The sequence below is a fragment of the Drosophila mauritiana genome, chromosome 3L (genome assembly GCF_004382145.1).
Source record: "Drosophila mauritiana strain mau12 chromosome 3L, ASM438214v1, whole genome shotgun sequence".
In the NCBI taxonomy this organism is placed as follows: Eukaryota; Metazoa; Arthropoda; class Insecta; order Diptera; family Drosophilidae; genus Drosophila; species Drosophila mauritiana.
In genome coordinates this window covers 22,185,675-22,207,671 of record NC_046669.1, presented here as the reverse complement: position 1 = coordinate 22,207,671, position 21,997 = coordinate 22,185,675, and the positions used below count along the sequence as shown (strand labels likewise).

The following is a 21,997-nucleotide window of genomic DNA, read 5'->3' as shown; positions in this document are numbered from 1 at the left end:
TTTACTATATTTGCAGTTTTTAGCCGCTGTCAGTTTCCGGATACCACTTTCAAAGATAAGAGTCGATGGCATCCAAAAACTGCTGGTAGCGCCTACCAACATGGTCACTAATCGAACGTACTTTCTATTTGCAGGTGCTTTTTGACTGTTTGGAACATTTTTAAACATTACGTTAAAACGTTGTTGATACTTACTGAAATATTGTTTTGTTTAACAAATAATAATATAACCACTATAATAATGTCAGTATAATACAAAACGAACGGAACGAAGATCAGAGCATACTATAATATAAATGTAATAAAATAAAAAGCGACAACGATAACAAATTATTTACCATCAGTTAACTTTTTATTTCAAACATTCTTATTAAAAAATAACTAAATGATTTGAATATAATTTACGTCATCAATTCTACGACATAAATTATAGCAACAACAACAAAAGAAAATAGTACAACAAAATAAAGTTATCTTTCAGTTGTATGAAAAAACAAAAAGTGATTTTTAGTTAGTTTCTCAAAATTTAACAAACAAAATTCACAACAAAATTTGGAATACAACAACTACAAACACCGCAACAACAACAACAGCAACAACAATTACAACCACTGCAACAACCAACCAACCGATAACAACTTCAAAATCAAGAAAATAAATAGAACACATAATACGAGCAAAGTTAATAATATCGAAAACTGTAACCATAATAAAGAGCCTAATTGAACGAAATAAACCGAAAAATAATCAAAGCGCAACAAATAACGAATAACACAACCAAAAGGAAACAGCCAACTAACCAGGCAAACAAATCAAAGCAAACAAACGAAAATAGACACACGAAATAGCCAAAAAACCCAACAAGAAACAGCAACAGCAACAGCAGGAGAACAAGCAGCCGAAACAAACGAAAATAGCAACCGAAGCCAACACAAAACCAATCGAAACAGAATCAGAATCAGAATCAGAATCACAACCAGAAATAGCCTTAAAACCGCCTCCAAGCCAACACAATAGCAGAATTCAAGAGATATAACCGATAACTAAATCCGATAACAGAATAACAAATAGAAAATAGAGCAACGAAACAGAAAACAGCAAAAGAAAATGCAACAGCAAAAGTGACAACTGAAATTCAATACCAAAAGCCAACAAAAGAGAAAAATAATACAAAAACGGAAATAGCCAAAATTTGTTAAATTTATTTTGTGTGTTTTTTAACGGGAAAAAGCTAAACAGCAACTAAAACATAACGGTAATTAATAAAAAGCCAAAAACATTTGTCGTTAAACAAATTGAACTCTTGCGTTAGCTTATTTACATATTCGCCTTAGTCCTTAAATTTTGCGTTCGTCAAAAAAGCGGTCGAGAAAATGTTCTGAAAAAGTCTTGAATAAATCGAGCTGAATAACACTTTATAAACTTTGAGAGGTGAAGCAATCGAAATAACGAAGAAAGCGGCGAAAACCATTTCGCAAGTGGAGAGCAGCAAACTGTAGAAACAGTTTTGTGCCAAAGTTGCGCAATCACAAGTGTAAATTTGTGTATGTGTGTGTGGAACGCGTCAGTGCTAGGAGCTCACGTCGTACCGAGGAGAAGATACATAAATCGGATCGAAGAACATCTCTATACAATATCAATATATATCCATATACAAATTATCTAAAATTGTTCATATCGTGGCAAAAGCCAAGTATGATATAAAGGCATGTAAAATCCGTTTTCGAAAGCATTTCGTACTTACAAGAAATTAATCTAACACTAGTAGTGAGAAAAAGATAAACAAAAACCAAATAAAATTCCATTCAGATAGGAGGAACGATCTAGGCTAAACATCAAATTATATTACTATAACAATAAAACACAAGTTTTGACGATCTTAACAGTATAGAGGAGGAGTATTTCTGGTAAAAGCCAACAAACCCCACACACCCATCCCATAGGCATCGTAGCAAAAGAAAACCTTCGAAGGGAATCGAAATCATCTTTGCCTGTCAATTTGGTGAGTACATTTTGTAAATTTCCCCAAAAATTAATCGGAATAACATTATAACTGCAAACTGCAGCCAGAATTGGGTTAGGCAATTTAACGAAATACCACATGCCCATATAAACTTGAGTTGATAGAGATTTAGATTTTTCCAGTATTGGAAAGTCTATGTTTTGGAATTTACGGATTTTATATATTCAAAACGCCTCTGTCATAGTAATCTTACTATTTTTTGTACATATTTATTTTTCTTAAGTTTGTCGCATTAATTCTTAAGTTGGTCGCATTAATATATTCTGGATTGGTATTAAAGAAGAGTAAAACGGATGAAGTAGAGCCTCTTTTAAAGCTAAAATGATTTCCTTAAGCTATTTTACTGCGAATCTAACAATATGTTGTTTGTGCAAGTTACATCAGCGATAGTTCAAGATATACGTTAAGAAAATATTCGAGCTATAACTCAAAACGCAATAATTAATATAAGAGGTCCTCTGGGACAAACCCCACATGCGCATTTGTCTAGGTGTCCAGTACAAACGTATGTATACATATGTACATACCTATCTATATGAAGTCTATGTACAGCTTTGCGTGCTCATCTACATGCAAATTTCACTTACGCGCAAAAAATTAATTATTGAAAAAATGCGCGACGGGCATCCGAGGACCACGAGACCGAAATACAGCTCCATTTCCGCCCACCCCCCAGTCCATTAAAAGCTGCGGGGGGGTGGGTTGGTTGGTGTTGGGTGGTCCATCGGCAATCGAAATACAAAGGTCGAAAGGATGGGCGACCGCAGCAGCAGCAGCAAAAAAGCAACCATTACACGTATTTTAAATGAATTGAAATAAAATTCGTGTACAAAAACGGTCGTATGTGTGTGCATGTGGCCGTTGAAGTACAGTTGACTCCACACATTTTTAACTGAAAATAGCAGGCAAGCAGCATTCGCAGCGACCGCGGCAGAGTCGGCGGCAGAGGCGTGGGCAGTGTGTGTAACGGGGGTGGGGCTGGGGTGCTGATGGGGCGCCCCGAAAGGGGTTGCCCGGCCGAACGGTCAGTTGCCGAGAGTCCTTCCGCACGAGGATGTGCAAAAGGGACGGTGAGTGTCTGCGTCTGCCATTCGCCATCCCCCCGCCCCCATGTACGCCCCTCCCTTTCCCCACCGGCAAGTAGCTGCACTTTTTAATGTGCTGAAGCTGACGATGCGTCGCCCAAAAGAGCGCAATTATATTTCCGCTCTCTATCCCTGTGCTTCTCCATTTGCTGCTGTACATACAGCTGCGTACGTGTGGCCCATGTCATTAATGACAAGTTTAATTTACATTCGCGAGCTTCTTTTTTTGCTGTTGCACACTGGTGCTGCGCTTGCAGTTGGCAACAGTGGAGCCGCCCAGAAGACCACAAACGAAGCGACCCAGCCAAGCAACCCACCACCCACCACCCACCAAACCCGCTGAACCGAGCGCAAATTGCATTTTTCGGTTGCATTCTTTTCCATGCCATTTCACTTAATTTTATTGCAGCTGCTGCGTATATTTTTCTGTCTCTGCGCGTTTTTTGCCATGTCATTGAATGTAGTTTCCAGAGTCTAGAGCAAACGTGACATGTCATTAAGGGGGGCGGGGGCGGTTTTTGTTTATAACATCAGAATTAATTGTAAGTCGGCGGTGTTCTTTTGCACTGCCGAAGGTTTCTTCTGCCGTCTAAGCCAAGGTGATCACGAGTCGCCTCTTGGTTGGACCTGATTCAAATACTTGTGTATAATCCTGTCTCACGTGAGTCCTTCACGTGCATCGGTAAAAACGTTCGCTCCGTTTCAGCCAGCTCTAATTATCCCCTCAACTTGTTCAAGAGCGCTCCCATGAATATTCAAAACAAACATTCCGCTTGACACATCCACATCCACATCCACGCGAATCAGCCTCAGCTGCCACGCAAGCGAAAGTCGTGAAAGGCAGCAACTAGAACGGCTATATTGGTGCCAAATTCCAAGAGGGGGGAGGACAGCAGATGAGAGTCCGGTGCCTCCTCTCCACCTAATTGGGATGGAGGGCTTTCGCCGGCCTTGGCTGGGTGGCAGAGTGGGTGCTTAGTTACAAAGATACTTAGATGCATGGATGGCTGGATGAAAAGATGAATGTATGCATGTGCATTCACTTAGAGCAACTGGGCCGGAAGTTTGGTTTCCAAAAAGCTTTTGGAGTATTTAAGGAGCTCCTCACATGCTGGGGGCTAAAAGGAGTAGGGGTTCAGTTGATTGACTGAGTCCGTATTTACCGAGAAGGATTTATAAAGAGGCTCCGCGTTGATAAAAACCAGAGGCAGAGAAACCCTTCACTCTCTCCTACCACCTCCAACCACGCCCACGCCGGAGAGCACACTCACAGGTTAAACAACAGAAGATGGAAAAACTTATTTCTTGTTTGCCTTATTTTATTTAAAATAAACGACACAAAATATGGCGGGGTCGAGGGTTGGCCAATGCATGTCAACAGCCTATCGCGAGGCAGCACGGGGCGTATGCGTAATATTTTCATACGCCCGTACTGAGATCGCCCGGTCGTCTTTCTCTGAACGGGTGGCAGGGGACGGAGACGAGAATGGGGCTGGGATTGGGATTGGAACTGGCGTTTCCTGGCAGGGTGGGCAAAAACGGAAGTGGGGGTGGTGGGATGGGTGCTGCCATTATTCACACGGCGTTGTTGTCGTTAGTTGCCATGCAATAAACATTTCGCCAGCGTACGGAGGTTCGGTGGTGCAGGTTTTGGAGTTCGGATGGTTGCAATGGCTTAAAAGCGAAGAGAATAGATGAGGCCTTTAAGCAACTAGTATCAGGTCGAAGCCACCACACTCTTAGTATTAGCATTAGCATCTTAGTATTAGCGAGTTAAATGCAAATATGAGTATAAATGCCGTGTTATGCAAGAGAGTTCTTTCAATAATGAAATGCCATTCTCTTCATGTATGCTTATCCTTTAAAAACTTGCATTTAGCAATTGCACATTCATACTGATTCCAACCTTGCACCCCCTCCTGCTCGCACAGGAACTCTGTTTTTCTTCCCGTCTACGTAAAAATGGAAACAGTGCAAAAGAGCTCGGGGCATGCGGCATTGCTCCGAGGACAATGCAGCCAGACTGTAACCAACTCCAACGTTAACTTGCAGCTATAACATTTGAAACATGCAACTGCATTTAAATGCAGGGGAGACTTTGTTTGCAGCCCGTTCAATTTGATTTACGGTCGGAAGTGGGTTGCATTGCGGTCTTCGATGGGACCGCAAATTTGGCTGTAATTCAGATCAGCTAATTGATGTACTTGAGACCAGAATGTGGCACAATTTTATCATAGCCACTTGCGATGTCTCGATGTGGCATGCATATTTTCCATTTAAACTATCTTTTGTCTGGTTTCTGTCTGAAAAAACTTTCCCGCTCGTAAAAACTTGTTTCTCGGAGCAGGGGAAAATTCAACGAAGGGAAGACTCAACCTCGTATCCCGCAGTTTTCACTTTTAAGGAAATCTAACGAGGCAGAAAATGCGATAAAGTTTATTAAGATGGGCAAGATGGCAGGATAAATACATAAAACAAGAATATATGTACATATATGCAAATATGGCAGGCTCAAACAAATACTCAACATGCCTAGACTTTGAATTTGACACACTCCCCGAAACGGCCCTCAAAAGTTGCCAGACGTCAAAATGCGCATACGCCCCGTTTGCCCAGCTTCACTTTATACAGCCACTAGAGCGGAGAGAACTATGTCAAAACTTATTTGTCCTCAACGATGTTTTGGCACAACATCTGAAAGTGTTTGTTTCCGCTTTGGGAGTAGAAGTGGCAGTGGAGGGGAAGCAGAGTTCATGGAAATGTCTGAAACACTGGGAAGAAAGGTGCATTAATATTTTGAGATTCCGGTGAAACTAGACACCGGGGGTCGGCAAAAAAGTGTGCGACCCCCGGTCTCAACTAATCCTCTTACTTACAAAAAAGCCATTAAACGGTAAGACCCATGAGTCGGTCTGTAGAGGAGGGACTGGGGACTAAAGGGTAGCTAGTAGCTACTGTTTTGTGCGTTGAGAGGCTTTGTTGGGTGCGTGCGGATTTTCACACTTTACGCATGGACTGATTAGCGGACCAACTTGCAACAAAGTAGCCTGGGCGGAGTGGAATGGCGCGGGCTGCATTTAGTGGCACCTGCCAACTGTACTTGCGGCTGTTGAGTCGGCCCTTTTCTTGACTACTTGCGGCACCTAAGCTGTTGGCCGTTCGCTGCTTCCCTAGATTTAAACATATTTCGCTAAATTGCATTTTTGCAGTCATTTAAGGTAATTGCATTAGACTCGTTTGACATGTTGCTTTGGGTCCAAAGCGGCGTGAGGCACAGTGGCAGTGGGAGGGAAAGCACCCATGGAGAACTATGAACCAATCCGGACCTCATGGCAAATAAATGAGAGGGTGCATAAAGACAAATTCATTTTATTGAAATACGTAACCAAAGCCAAGCTGTGATAAACTATAGTGGTAACTCAATTGCAAAGTAAGCAACTTAAAATAATTATGTATGAATCCGTGTATGAATTCTTCAACATAAATATACATAGGTTCTTATCATGATTTTCATTTTTTATGCCTGCACATATAATAGGAACTTTTTAGCTGCCTTACATAATTAAGGCAAAAGCTATACTTGCCCTTGAGTGCCTTATAACTAATGATTAAAAATGACATTAAAATCAATAATGACAGAACTGTGGGTTCTCCTTCCCTCTAGTCCTTTTACGGACTCAATTTGATTTACTTCAACATGGCTGCGAATCCCGCCTCGCTCTTTTCGCCGCTTCTGTTTATCAAGGAAAGGTAAACAAAATCAAATCGATAGGTTACTGAACCAAAAGGCACGGCGAAAAGATTCGCAAAGCAAAACAGCTGAATGCATTGGCAAACGAAGAGATGAAGGGTAGCAGGAATCTTGGCAACAATGCAATAAAAACTGCTAAATTTAAACTACACACCGCACACCAGATGCACAAACAGAGAGAAAAGAGCAAGAAAAGCGCATCTGAGAGATACAATTGTATCTGTCGTTTATTCTTGGCCATCTCAAGGAAAGTTGCCATCTTGGGCTTTGGGCATTTTTCGTTCTCTTTCGTAATGACATTTTGAATGCATTTTTTCGAGCAGCATAAAAAATAACTTGTAATATTTCGTGTTTTTCGATTTCTGCAGCGATGCAAAAACCTTAAAATAGAGCAAAACGCAATCGAAAGTAAATAACCAGCGAAAAATACAAAATACACGATGTCAGCACCGAATACGTATGTACTTATAAATGTATCGCGGGAAGGGGTGCTAGTATATCTGCTCGATTTGTTTCTGTTGTTTATAGAGAAAACAAAAAGAGCGCTGTTTATTTATACAATAATGCATACACATCATACAATACTTTACTTTTTATGTGAACACGCCCCTGCTTCGCTCCCCTCCCCGCAACGCCACACCTGTCAGTCGCAGTCGCTGGGAAGCCGCTTTTAACCCGGAAAGCTGCGAAATCCAATGAGTATTGCAATTTCTGGAACGATATGTGCCTGCAATCTGAATCTGGAGAATCGCAGGTTAAGTTCCATATTTGAATTGCCAGAGTTGGTCAGCAGGTCCTAAGGTTGGTTCGGTTTTGCGAGGGCATCATCAGGTCGATTAGGTTAAAATAAATTTCTTAAGGCGTAATCCTAAAGATACGTATGTAATTGCTGATATTTTTTCTAGTTTATGTAAGTTACCTCCAACTATGTCCGGATATTATATGCTAATGATATATCAACTGGCTTTTTCTTTATAGGAAAAAATCTATTAGTATAAGCACGACTAATATTTTAATCTTTTAATGTTAAAACGAAAATTGGATATTTTTGTATCGAAATTAGGATGACAAGCTAACTACAAGCTGGAGCGACTTTTCCAAGCCACACATTTTACAGGAAATTCCATCAAAATCTGACTATGGGAATTTATCAGCCTTAATCTTAGTTTATACTTTTCCAATTTGTATGCTTTTTCATTTGAACTATATAGGTTTTTTGAGACTCGGTATGCAATTTTTATTTTTTGTTTATTTTTTGCTATCTCGTTCTATATATATGATATTCGCCATATTCTGATATTCTTTACTGCGTAGACTGCAGTCCTCAGTGACGTGGTAAATCAGGACGATTCTAGGGTGGAGTAATATGTATATTTTATAGGTACATTTTCGTAAAGGTGAATTTTGTAAACAGTATAACTATATTTAATTTGTGGGCTCAAGAATCTATAGTGGGAACTAAAATTATTAAAGTTTCCATGCATAGTATATATGTACATTATTAATATGTACATAAATATATGTATATACATACGTACATCAAGTCCAAGCACATTTCAAGTTTAGGAAGCGAAGCGGATCCTGAGTTGATTTGTTCATAAGGTGTAACACTTTCCTTAATTGCAGCTCCACCTTAAAATAAAATAAATAAATGTTGTTCTAAGCCTGAAGTTCAAAATTTTTCGTTTGATAAAGATGTGTTAAATACATACATATGGTATATGTACATACATTTTCATCTATATAATTGGGCACCACACGATGTTTTGGGACATTATGTTTTGCTAATACAGAAAAAAAAAAGTGCATCAAGTTCGAGATTATTAGAAATTATGGCGGCAGAGAAGGACTGCAACGCCGGCTGCGACTGCGGCTTCGCTGCTCCAACTCTTGGAAAATGACAATAGAGCTAAAGAGCGAGCTTTTCGAGAGACTGCACTAACACCAAGGCGGTTGTGTAAGACACGCTGAACCCACACTCACGCAGGCTCACTCGCCGGCAAAAAGTTGAAAAAATTTGCAAATGTTTTGGCTAAAAAAGCTTAGAGAGGCTCTCCGAGATGGGGCCCCTGTCCTCTCACGGTTGGCGACTCCCATTCTAAATACGCGCTATGCTCCCGCACACCCAAACAGGCACATGAACAGGCACAGAGACAGTGAAAGAGAAAGAGTAAGAGGCAAGACACCGACACACAACGCCAGCAGACGAGAAGTCGTTCAGACGACGAGGCATCGCTGAGAGGCGAGTCAAGTTGAGTCGCGTTGAGTCGCGTTGAGTCTCGTTTCGGGTTCGGACTCAGAGTCGCGTTGGCTTCGCGTTCGGTTTGTTATTTTTTGGCATTTTGTTCGATTTTTCGTGCCGACATCTAATAAAAAAGCTGTACACAGAGTACGTACATGTGCGGAGAGCGCTCCCGTCGAGAACTTGTGAAGCAGCCATCAAAAATAACTAAAAATGTCGTCGGCCAGCGACATAAACCGAAATAAAACGCAAAAGTGCACAGAAAACAATCGCCAGGAGGGCAAGTGTTGAATAAACATCGCTTAATTTACGTGCAGTACAACACTGCGTATACGCAACGTCGCCCTCAGAGGGGGAAATGAAAAGAGGAAGCAGAAGACTGGGGTCCAACGCGCAAACAGAAGTGTGATGAAGAACCGCCAAATAAGAAGTGTACAGGCCCTTTGGAATTGCAACAAAAGCCACTGAGCAGATTCGCAATCAATTTCGCGATCGTCTGCAGTTTGCTATTTGCAACATTGCAACTGGAACTGCAACTGCAGCTGCGTATCTGTGTGTATCTGCCACGCTGCTGCACTGGTAGAGGTATCTATGCGAATTTCGGCTCGTTTCGGGGGTGTCTGTGTGAGCACGTGCGTCTGTGTGCGCTGCGACCTGCGCCTGTGTTCGCGGCCCGTTGCAATTTGCAATTTTTCGCCCCTACTTCCTCCGGCTCCCTCGTTCCGAGCTTCGACAAGTCGTGCCATTGCCTGCCGCAATCAGCATTTTGAGGTTAGTGTCTTTATACCCTGTATACATACTAATACAGTCGTTGGGTCACATATGTATGCACTCACCGTCACAGTATGTCAAACCCCCAGAGAAACTGGATGATTTTGGGTGTTCTTAGCCATGGGCACGAGTTTAGATGCAGTGAGCGGAACTGGAATAGTCATGTTAGTTTTCATGTGGGAGGCGACGTAACTCCGAAGATTCTGGCCCGCGCTATTAAATTGTTAATATTGGAGACGCCAAGTAATTATGATTGTCCAGATGGAACAAGCAGTTTCAAGCCCCGATTTCGGTAGCCGAACCAATTAAGATTCTACCGAATGGGGGATGCACCTAGAGAAGAAAGCAAAAAAGCAGAGCTTGCGAAAATTGAATGAAAACTTACTAAAAGTTTAAAGATACACAACTAAAAATGTTTGCGCGTAAATCATGTTGACGAATGCAGAGGAAATTCGCCGGGGGTAGGAATGAAGGGGCGCGGAAGGGGCACACACCAAACACAAAACGGCACTAATGAGCAGAGAAGCCCAAAGCAGAAGCGCAAAACTAAAGGCAAGAGCAACAACAAAAATTGCCACAAATCATTTGCAATTTTTATTTGCTTTTTTGCTCTCCGATTTTTTGCGAAATTCTCCCTGGGGCTGAATTCATTTATATTTTTGGTGCCTGGGTTGCGCCAGTGTGTGAGCAGTGTCGGTGGGGGTATTGGGGGCGGGCCAAAAGAGTAGCACATTTGTGTGTGTGTTTCCGCCAGTGTGTGCGAATGTCGGGCCATAAAAGAATATGATGAATTATAAGCAAAAACGGTTTTCGCACAAAAACTAAAATCCACAAAATGTTTAGCAATAAAACAAGCAAAATCACTTAATTGTATGTTCGTGTGTGTCTGTCTTGGTTGTAGTTTTTTTGTAGTCTTTTCGTTTTTCGGCTTGTGTATCTAACAGATGTGTACATCTCCAACTCCTAATGCATGTGTGGCGTGCTGTGAAACTCAGATCTGCGATGATTTCGTTGCCGGTTGAATGTCGGTTGTCACACAACAGAGCTGGTCTGTTGGGCGCCAATTAAATGCATGAGTATGTGGACAGTCGAGGTATTGCATTGCGGATCTCCACGTACCCTTTTCAGGGCTGGAAGTTATCACGGGATATTAATCCGCATTGGAGAACTCCCATAGCATTTGGAGCGCTTATCTGAACTGCTATGTTCAATTATTTTGGTGTGCAAAAAAAAAAAAAACAAGCTACGCAGATAACCTAAAGCTGCTAAGTTTTTCGCACAACGCTCTCCAAAACAAAAAATAGACAAAAATGCCCATTCTGCTGTTTTCGTGAGTCACTTTTTGCCTTATTTTTCTTTTTGCCTTTATTTACTCTCACATCTGTATACCTGTCGCTGTAGTTACGTGCTCCCGCTCTCAATTCGCTGTGCACTCTCTCCCCCGCACTCTCTCTCCCGCACCCACCCATCGCCGATGTGGATCTCTCTCTTCGTCATTTCTGTGTGTGTGGAGGTATCGCTGGCGGAGCTTTTGTACATTGAATTAGATAGCTGCACAAATTACGCCAAAATGCTTTGCCGCTCATTTTGTGTGGCTGTTGGTGCAGCAACAAGCGTTAAACTTTTGACAATTTGTGTACTCTGCTTAATTCTGTTCATTGCCTTAACCTTGAAGTAGTTTCAATTTCGGGATTTGGAACAAAGGTTTCCTATTGTAAATATATATGTACATACGCACACGCCTTTTGGAAACCACTGAAGCGGTGCTTTAATTAACTTAAATTTTAAAGCGAATATAGATTTTCACACCGTAAAGAAAAATTAGAAACAAAACATTTTAAAAATTTGGAAGGTAAATCTAATCTATAAAGTTTAAAGCTTTTCACTTCACAAATAATTCCAGTTCTAATTAATGATAAAAACACGATTGCAGAGGGAAGTACTAAAGCATTCTTTCTAACTTTAAAGTGTAATGTTGTTACGTTACATCGTGTATATTTCTATTTAATTGTATCTATTTAATTAAAGCCTTATTTTTGCATTTTCATTTGCGTTGTTATAGATATGCCAAAAGACGATTAAATTTAAAAAGTTATTTGAACTTGAAAACTTCTATTCTTGCACTCCCACCATCGAAGTAAAGGGTATCTGGTAGTCGAAAAACTCGAATATAAGAGCAAAAATTCAGTTGTTTTACAGCATTTTCAACTGTTCAAAAGGGCCAGTCTAATTGGCGTAGTATAGTAGGCATATGCGTATAATAAGTGTGAAGCCAAGCCAAACGCGATGCAGTCTCAGCGAGTAATGGGAGCAAAGCTGGGCGGGCAATTGCGGGCAAACTCCACCTTCTTCACACCTGACGGCCTAAGCTCAAGAAACACGCTGCAGCAAACGGATATTCACACTGCACAATAGTGCAATGCCAATGCACATGACGGAGACACGAGTGCAACTCTGCTAGCTTCTCCATTGGCAATCAGCTGCGGCGCCATTGGCTGCCTCGCTGTTGGACGCCATTCAAATATAAATAGAAACTGAAATATCATTCTCCCCCTTAAGCGGGCCACGACTTGTGGGTGGGGCAGCTGCTGCAGCTGGAGACGGGCTCGTTGACAACTTTCACTTGCAGCGTAGCCTGAGCCAGAAATTTCGCTGGCGATAAGTGGTCGAAAAATGGAGTACACAAGTACTTAGCGTCGATCTTCAATTCCTCGAACTTTCCTCCTACAAAGATGCACAAATCAAACTAGATTTATTTGGTTAAGCAAGTTGAAATACATCTACAACGAATATGTAAGGACTTGAATTGGAGGTGGAGAAGTATTTGGATTGATTCTGAAAAGCTAATTATAATCACAATACTGTAAACAAATATATTTAAAATGTTTTGCACGTGGAAATTCGGGTTGTGTAAGTCAAAACTTTTTTTTTAGATCACATAATTAAAAAAAAGTTATTCAAAATTTAAGAGTTACACGAACAAAAAGGTCAGCATCAGTAGTAGTAATTTCAATGCGAGATATCATACTATCATGCCACAATTTCTAGGAATTTGTCATCAACTCTTCAAAAAGGGGTGTTATTGGCTCTATTCTATTACTATATGTATATATACTATATGTAACATTTTTATTTATTTATTGTACGCTGTATGCTTAACGTGTAAAACTAAGATACAATGCCTTAGTTCATCACGCAGTGTCGGTGCGTGACATGTCGAACGTGACATATATGTTGATCTATACAAACTTGCGCCTGAACTTCATTAATCAATTGAGCAGTACGCGCTATTCATATTGATAAAGGTATTAGATAAAAACATTAACATTCATTAGAATAAGCGACTCAAGTTGTAATATAATTACAACATCACTACAAATATTAGCTTCAAGTTGCACCTGAAACCCTGACCTTAAAACCCATTTCCTTTTATCAGAAGATAAGTTTGATTTACGAATTCTGTACTTAATAAATCAATACTTTTATATAGATTATAAAAACAATTATTCCTTAGATTTTCCATTTTCCTCGAACTTCTGTGATATTGCTGGATAGACTTTAGCTTAACTGCGTACATCCAACTCTCAAATTTCCTTCTTTGAGCTGAATCCATGTGACTTACATATTCAGCCAAAAGTCCTTGATAAATTACAGATCCAGAAACAGCAGCGCTATCTTCTAGACCTTTTTTATCAGTAGAGAACCGCTTGCAAGGCAGGAGAAGTGGGATGTGGGGGAAAGGGAATTCCGCCAACAAAACAAACAGTGCGAGCTTACAGATAGTGTGACGCGGAATCGAAATGAAAGGCGACCTGGGACGACAACGAACGCATAAATTGCAGATGCTGTTGCTCTGCCAATGGAGCGCAACAACGCACAAATAGCAGCGCGCGGCGGAGATGGCGAATATGTATGCACATACTTGTGCATCGCATGCATTTGACGCGAAGTGCAATCGCTGGAGAACCCAGTCCGACTGCCTTTTGGTCCCTGAGTACGTATGTACGTTCATCGCGAGTTCAAGGTAGCATGGTTCTGTCTGCGTCGCCTCCACTCGATAGCCGATTTCCGATGGTCGGTTTCCGATTCCTGGTTGGGACTGCTCCACATGGAGTTGGGTTAAGAGGTGCGTGTTCAATCGACGCATTGCTTTCTTCAGCAGCTTTAAATTGTCTTTCGGAAAAGTAAATACGCAAAATAAAATATTCAAAGCAAGAGAGAATGCTCTAGTCGAGTTCCCCTATTATCAAATAATCGTTACTCAGCTGGAAATCGAATAATTTTTCTGGCATATCGATAGATTTTGGGAAATGAAATGAGAAGAAATGAAAAAATTGGTCAAAAGTGTGGGCCTGACTAGAAGTGCCGGTAAAAAAACAAGAAAACGCATTGTGGGCATTAGAATGGCGTGGAAACATGGGTCAACAAACTTGCCTGCGTCTATGTCTCCAGAATCATTATGCTTAATTTCAACCAGCTTTTATAGTTCCTGAGATCTCTCAATATATATATACAATATATATATGTTCAATAAAATTATGAATATTTTCTAAAAAGTGAGTTTAGTTAAGTTAATTCGTATATTGAAAACGGCAATAAATTTTAAAAAAAGTTAGTCCCTAGGCTCAATGCATAATAAGGTTAAGCTTCGCTAAAACCTACCTAATCTGGCCAGTCTCCAAATGGCATAATATCTTTTGGATTGATGGGTCAAAAATAGTGCTATTTGGTGGAACTGGTCCACTACAGTATATCTGATGACCTCCAAACACGGAGTACAACCCAAAACACCCACTGAATACTTTCAATCATGGTGAACCTAAAATCCTGGTATGGGCTTGTTTTTTTTACAATGGTATGAGTCCATCACATATGATTTATGGTATTATAGACCAATACGCATATGCAAATATACTTAGTGATGTCTTGCTGTCATATTCTGAATTAAATATGCCCTTAAAATGGACATTAAAATATTTTTTTTTTTTTTTTTGGATATATTAATTTAAAACTGTCCTTCGCGGACAATCATTAAATTTGATGACTAAACTTAACGGTAGAGAATTAATTGATTACATAAATTGTTGCGAAACTATACAATAACGATCCAAAACGCAGAAGCACATCGGATAAGAATTGGTTCACCCAAAATAGAATAGATGTAATGCCGTGGCCAGCACCATCTTCCGATTTAAGCCCGATTGAAAACCTGTGGGGGGGACATTAAACAATAAGTGTCGAAGAACTCCCCGACGTCTAAGGCTCAGCTTTGGTAAGATGTGCAGGATGCTTGGCAGAAATTCCCCCCAAACGTTGCCAGGACCCGGTGGACTCCATGCCGCCAGCTGTGCTGCTTAGCAAAGGCTATCCAATCAAGTATTAGACCGTAATTAACACATTAAAAAGAAAAACTAGGTTAGTTCTAAGTCAAGTGGAATTTTGTTACTATTTTTTCATAGCACTGCTATTTCAGTGAACACCAGAATTTCTGCCTATTATGTTGTTTTAATCAATATTTTCGAAACTATTGAAGAAATAAATCTGAAGCATTTGTTGAATTATTTGAAATTAAATACCTAATGATATTATAAAAAAATGTGCCCATTAAACTGTAGATCATAGGAATTTTGTATTATAAACTCGCAGGTGCCAAACACTGCTATTTTTATGAACACAGCTGTATATTGTATATGGTCGAAAACGCTTCCTTCTACCTGTTACATCCTTTTTGAACGAATCTAGTATACCCTTTTGCTATGCGAGTAATGGGTTTAACTAAAGATTTAACTTGCTGTTAATATAACATGTCATATAAGCATCAATGTTTTTAAATAGCCTTTAGTTCTCCGTCCGAATGAAGATCGAAATCTGTGCAATTAAAAAAGTTATTGCGTTTTTAACTACCTTTATTGTTGTTCGATTATTCCCATAGAATATATGTAATATATAGAAAAATTTTAATATTGTAGAAAGAAAGTTTCATGCAGATTTTAATAAAATTACTTGCGTAGAAAATTTTTCAAATCAATGATTAAGTTTTTAAGCCTTTCTCTAACAATGCATAAGATCGAACTTTTTAGCTTGATTTTTGTTTTACCCATGTTAGTCGCCTGTTGGTTCTGGATTTCCTCTAGCGCCCTAATATAAAAGAAACAATTTTTTTTGGCTATAAAACATTCAAACATTCATATGGAATGTCCCAAATGGGGCATGGTGGATGTGGATCAGCGAACAGGCACCATCCGGGCCATGGGGGTATACGTGTATGCCTGTGCCCTACCCGCGTCTGCGAAGTGCCTGTGTTGTGCGCACGCTCTACAAGACCTTGATCCCGCATTAAAAAGTTGGCACGTCGTCGTCATCGTCGTTAAACAACAAAAATAACGCGGCACAAAGATAAAACCGAACCGAAACCAAAAACGAAAGGCAGGAGGGCCAAGGAGACAAGAGAGTCAAGACAGACCGGCGAGGCAAGACAACAAAGAAGGAAACATGTGGACAGTCGCTTTGTGGGTCGCCAGGCGGTACTGGGGGAATTTTAATGGCGGGAGGAGCTCGCCTGGCTCTCATGCGGTGTCCATTTATGCGCCACTCCTCCCAATCAGCCGTTGATGATCTTCATTGTTTTTAATTTGCCAGACATTTTTGCTAATGTCGTCGGCCTTTTCACTTTTTGTGGGCTTGAAGTGAAGTTGGGATTTGGATGGATGTGTTTTGCATAGCAACCTACGAGTAGTTGGGTCTTCTATTGGCCTTTAATGGGGATTGTTGAACCATTGAACCAGCCAACTCGATACATCCTTGAATAATTACCTCTTATCTTTCAGTTGAACCAAAGGAAAATCGCATCAATTAAAGCATATTTGAAACCAATTTTAAGCCAACCAAGGAGAGGGTGACATTTTATTTAAAGGAAAAAGCAAACGTATCGGCTTTCGGTGGGCGAAAGAGCCAACTAGACAAAGAAGTTTATAAACGTAAATAAATAAATGAAACACTTAAGAAGAAAGGAATTTAAAATTTAATCAACATGAAAAGAAACAAATAACCAGCAGAGACCACAGTGGCGATAAGCCCAGCACAGCCAAGAGAGCCAAGAAGCCCCTTAATAATGTGCATCAAAAGCCAATAAAAGGACACTTTGCAATTGCTTAAAACGTCATAAGAGTCAAAGGTCACAACAAATAAAAGCCCGAGAGAGCAGAAGCCCTTCCTCGACCACTTACCAACTGAACAGGGAACCAGCAGCAATGGCCATCAACTTTTCGGCTTCCTTTGCGGCTTGCATAGCAGCCGGACTGAAGGTGCCGCGCCAGATAATGTACTGCATCACCCAGGACACGGGCCAGCCATACGTGCTCTACAAGGACTCGCAGGACGCTGAGCGGAACCCCGGTGCCATAGGTGCCAGTCCCGCCCAGTGGGGCAGCGAGATGTACCCCAACATCCAGCAACAGGCCCAGCAGCACCTAACCGCCCAGCAGCAGCAACAGCAGCAGCAGCAGAACGCGGCGCAAGCGGCGGCCCAGGCGGCAGCTGTGGCAGCGGCAGCGGGACAGCCACAAAGTCCGCCGGGAGGCGGACAGGAGGCCCGCGACAACGGCAGCGGCGATGGCCGCCAGCAGCAGGTGTCGCCCTCCTCGAGTCCGTACCCTTCGGTCCAGCAGCAGCAGAGGGCAAACGGGGCAGGCGACGAGGACCCCATGAACCACCAGGTGAGCTGTTCTTCGAGTTGCAGTTTTGAGCAACGCTCCGACTAAGTCTTTTCAACTTCTTACAGCTCGCCAACCAGCAGAACACCGCTCCCAATCAAAACCAAAGCAGCAATGACCCCCAGCACTCGGGCTCCAACGCGGGCGAGTCGGGCAACCCGCATGTCCAGCAGAACGGCGGACCGCAAAGTGACCCCGGCAACAGTTTTCAAACACCGGACTATTATGCCCCCCGCCACGCGGCACCGCAAGGGGGGATGCTGGCACCGCCTGGCTTCCCACCGCTTCATTATCTTAACAAGGGCGTCTTGCCAATGGAACAGTCTGGCGGAGGCGGCGGGGCCGGAGGCGGAGAAGCCTACGCGCTTCCCGAAATGCTGCCGGCGCAGCAGAACGGTCAGCAGAACGCCGGACCAGCGAACACCAATGCCAATGAAGGCGGTGCGGGAGCCAACGGGAGCGGAGGAGTAGGCGGTGCGACGGGAGCGAGTGTGGGAGTGGGATCGGTGGGCGTGACGAGCGGCGGCAGGACGGGCAACGGACCAGGACGCCCGCACAAGAACAAGCCACACAGCGACCTGCGGCTCTTCAAGTGCCTCACCTGCGGCAAGGACTTCAAGCAGAAGAGCACGTTGCTGCAGCACGACCGCATCCACACGGACGCACGGCCCTTCCCGTGCTCCGAGTGCGGCAAGCGCTTTCGCCAGCAGTCGCACCTTACGCAGCATCTGCGCATCCACGCCAACGAAAAGCCCTTCACCTGCCCATACTGCTCGCGCAGCTTTCGGCAGCGCGCCATTCTCAACCAGCACATACGCATCCATTCGGGTGAGAAGCCCTTCGCCTGCCCCGAGTGCGGCAAGCACTTTCGCCAGAAAGCCATCCTCAATCAGCATGTGCGCACCCACCAAGGCGAGCGACAGATACAGATAACTTACATACCGATGCAGATGCAGATACAGATTCGAATAGTTTATCAGATAGGAGTAGTGCTAGATCAGACCCCGGTTAGCCAGCTGGTCCACAAGCTTGGCTTATCTCATCCCTTTGGCAACCGATTTCCCTGCAAAATTCTGTTCTCTCTGCAATGGAGCGAACTTTTGGTCGAATATCGAAATTGTCCCTATTGAAATACCTATTTGGCTCGCCGACTGGCTGAGCGCAAAGACGGAAAGCAAACCCTATGTTGGGCAACTTGCTTAATAATATCATATAAGTAAGGAGAGCCAGGATGCAACTTTTCCATCGCCTCAGCCAATCGGCAGCCAAAAAATTCGGTTATTAAGTTGAAAGCTAGGCAGTTTTTTCGAAAATTTGTATCTCGGCTGCGCGCCAAGTTTAAGCGCTGCTAACAGTAGCCTCTTTCGCTTGATTACTTCCATGTGACATTGCGGATCAACACGTCCCCTCAACAGACGTCTCGCCACACCTTATTTTCAAGAACGGGCCGCACCCGACCCTGTGGCCCTCGGACGTACCCTTCCCTGGCGAGGACAACGACACTAAGGGCGATATCGCCGGCACGGGCGGCGGCTACCACGACGAGGACTCCCAGGGAACGCCGGATGGCAGCGGTGGCATGCACTACCCCTCCTACTTCAAGGACGGCAAGGGTGAGTACTACTGTGAGGCGTGTTTGGAGGCGGCTACCTTCTAATCAGATCCTCGTACAGGCCAAAAGATACTGCCCGAGGTGCTGCAGCATATCGGCGTGAGACCGGCAAACATGCCGCTCTACGTGCGGTGCCCCATCTGCGACAAGGAGTTTAAGCAGAAGACGACGCTGCTGCAACACGGCTGCATCCACATCGAGTCGCGGCCGTACCCCTGCCCGGAGTGCGGGAAGCGCTTCCGGCAGCAGTCGCATCTGACGCAGCACCTGCGCATTCACACCAACGAGAAGCCCTTCGGCTGCATGTACTGTCCGCGCTTCTTCCGCCAGCGGACCATCCTCAATCAGCACTTGCGTATCCACACCGGCGAGAAGCCGTACAAGTGTGGTCAGTGCGGCAAGGACTTCCGTCAGAAGGCCATCCTGGACCAGCACACGCGCACCCACCAGGTAGTTGTAGCCTGGCCTCAGCCCGCTTGGGCTCTATTTCTCAAAATCAATTTCAATGGAGAACTCAAGTTCTAATGTCAAAGCAGTGGGCCTCGGTAACCTTTGCTAGAAAGTCTAGTCTTACTTGCAGATTATTTTATATATTACATTTATTAGCTAGCCACTTCTGAGATCGTACTGAAATTTCACAGTGCTCTTATTGATCTTATCATGAAATTGAGAAATCGTTCCTGAATTATCTACCCTGGTCTGAGCTCTAATCTATCAATTTGTTTTCACCACGCAGGGTGATCGTCCATTCTGTTGTCCCATGCCCAACTGTCGTCGGCGCTTTGCTACGGAGAATGAGGTTACCAAGCACATCGACAACCACATGAACCCCAACACCACTAAGGTGCGGCGACAGCAACAGCAGCAGCACCAACAGCAGCAACAGCAGCAGCAACAGCAGCAGCAGCAGCAGCAGCAACAGCAGCAGAATAACAACGCTGTCGCCCAGGTGGCCAATCACCTGATGAACGACGCCAAGAGCCTGGCGGCCCAACAGTTCCTCAACAACAACAATCCCTCGACAGTGGACAACAAGGCCAACATCCTTCCGGTGCGCAGTATAGCGTCCAACGCTGCGGCAGCCGCTGTTGTCCAGCAGTCCGTAGTAAAGAACGAGCTCTATTTTCCGCAGTGCTACGGACCACCCTTCCAGCATCCCTTTCAGGCACAGCAGCAGCAGGCCCAACAGCCCAGCGTGGCCCACGCAAACGGAGGACCCACTCCGCCCGTAACCGTAACGGTGGCCAACTCCGTGGCATCCGGCGTGGTGGTTCAGCAGAATGCTTCTGCCTCTGTGGTAGCCCAGTGACATCCCACCACTGCAGCAACTGGGGCACAACAACAGCAGCCATCGGCGCCGCAGCAGCAACACCATCCGCCGCCACCTCCGCCCACGTCGTCCGCGCATCACATTGCATCAGCGGCCGCCGCTGTCACCGCGGTCACGCCCTCATCCGCCCACGCCTCACCAGTTGCGGCGCCACAGACTGTGACGCTCTCGATCACGCTGCCGCCGCCACCGGCCTCCCATACGGTCCATCCGGGTCACCCGGGTCATCCAGGTCATCCGGGCGTGGCTAACGGGGCAGCGCCTCCGCCGCCAACTCTATCACACGCGATTCCCATTCATCCACACATACACTCGATATTCGGATCTCTATGATGTCATCAGTAGGAGAGACAGGAGCCGGAGGCAGGAATTCAAAGTTAATAGACACAAACTATTCACCATACTTCATAGGTTCGATTAGTTCTTTAGTATTAGACGCAAAACAAATTCTCCTAGTTTTTAAAACTAATCTTAAAATCACAAAACACAGTTTGGTAATGGCAAACGAACGAACCGAGAGGAGCTGAACAGAACGCAAACAGGACGAGTACTAGTCTTTTTGAAAAGGACTCTAAACTTCTTTGATATAAACCATGAACATAAAATGCGAATGGTCAATGTGCAAGAGAAGTAATGAGCAGAATGAAGGAGAAACGAGAGCCAAAACACAACGTTATACGATTTCTATTTGTTTTAGCACCCCAACAACTTTTAAGACTAAAAATACATCAAATATTTATACACACCAAACACACGGACACTTTAGTACAGGCGAATTTCGTAACCCTTAATTTTGGATACCATTAATCGAGGATATACGACTTAGGCGTAACACTAGGATAGCTCCGATACAATGAGTATGAACATGCGACGTGATAGATAGGGCAGCTATTTGGGGCGAAGGCAGAAGGGGCAGAAGGGGCAGAAGGATTGAGGGCAGAGAATAGGATGGGGAACGCAGACGTTGGCGCTGAGTAATTTGATTTTCGAAGCAGCATCAAAATTTGAGTTCTGTACTTTAGATATGTTGATGTATTGGAGTTTTTGTTTAATGAGCATGCTTGATCGATACGCTTGGCTCAGCCAAGGGGATTGGCCACGGGGCCACCACCAAACTCTTATTGGAAGTTTCTTTTTCATTTCAATTGATATGTGATTTTTAAAGTGTATAAATGAATACTGGAATGCAATTTAATGATACGATAAATCAAGGATAAGTTATGAAACCTTAAGTACATTGACCTAGGATTCATTTGTTGTCTTCCCCAACTAATAATGTGTAATTTATGTTGAGTTTTTATTTAGTTATTAGGCACGCATACGTTTAACCCAAATATGTCCACACTTTTGCACACACAAGGCAGACAAAAGAAATCAGCTGGAACATCTTGTTTACCAAGCAGGCAAATTCGAATTTCGAATGTGACTCTTCAGGTGCCATACACAAGCATAAACAATAGTCAAAAGATTAT

The 21,997-nt window shown here is 43.3% G+C and overlaps 1 protein-coding gene across 5 annotated transcripts; it reads left to right on the top strand.

Moving 5' to 3' along the window:
• The first annotated feature begins 569 nt into the window (after positions 1-569).
• Positions 570-21,264, top strand: LOC117141700 (zinc finger protein 768). 5 transcript variants are annotated; one of them, XM_033305309.1, is made up of 6 exons: positions 570-2,001; positions 16,699-17,586; positions 17,652-18,411; positions 18,999-19,196; positions 19,245-19,648; positions 19,932-21,264. In XM_033305309.1, exons 2-6 carry the CDS (start codon positions 17,122-17,124, stop codon positions 20,502-20,504), a joined length of 2,400 nt encoding a protein of 799 aa, XP_033161200.1. In that variant the 5' UTR covers positions 570-2,001; positions 16,699-17,121; the 3' UTR covers positions 20,505-21,264. The 5 variants fall into 5 exon arrangements, with proteins under 5 accessions (XP_033161200.1, XP_033161202.1, XP_033161201.1 ...); XM_033305311.1 differs by having other exon boundaries at positions 571-2,001; positions 19,257-19,645; XM_033305310.1 differs by having other exon boundaries at positions 571-2,001; positions 19,257-19,648.
• The last annotated feature ends 733 nt before the right edge of the window (positions 21,265-21,997 follow it).

What these genes read in the sequence shown, in the direction of transcription:
- LOC117141700 (XM_033305307.1), top strand. Translation starts at nt 17,122, where the DNA reads ATGGCCATCAACTTTTCGGCTTCCTTTGCGGCTTGCATAGCAGCCGGA. An exon ending in CTACTTCAAGGACGGCAAGG is followed by an intron (nt 19,197 to 19,244) that starts GTGAGTACTACT and finishes CCTTCTAATCAG; the next exon opens with ATCCTCGTACAGGCCAAAAG. An exon ending in ACACGCGCACCCACCAGGTA is followed by an intron (nt 19,649 to 19,931) that starts GTTGTAGCCTGG and finishes TTCACCACGCAG; the next exon opens with GGTGATCGTCCATTCTGTTG.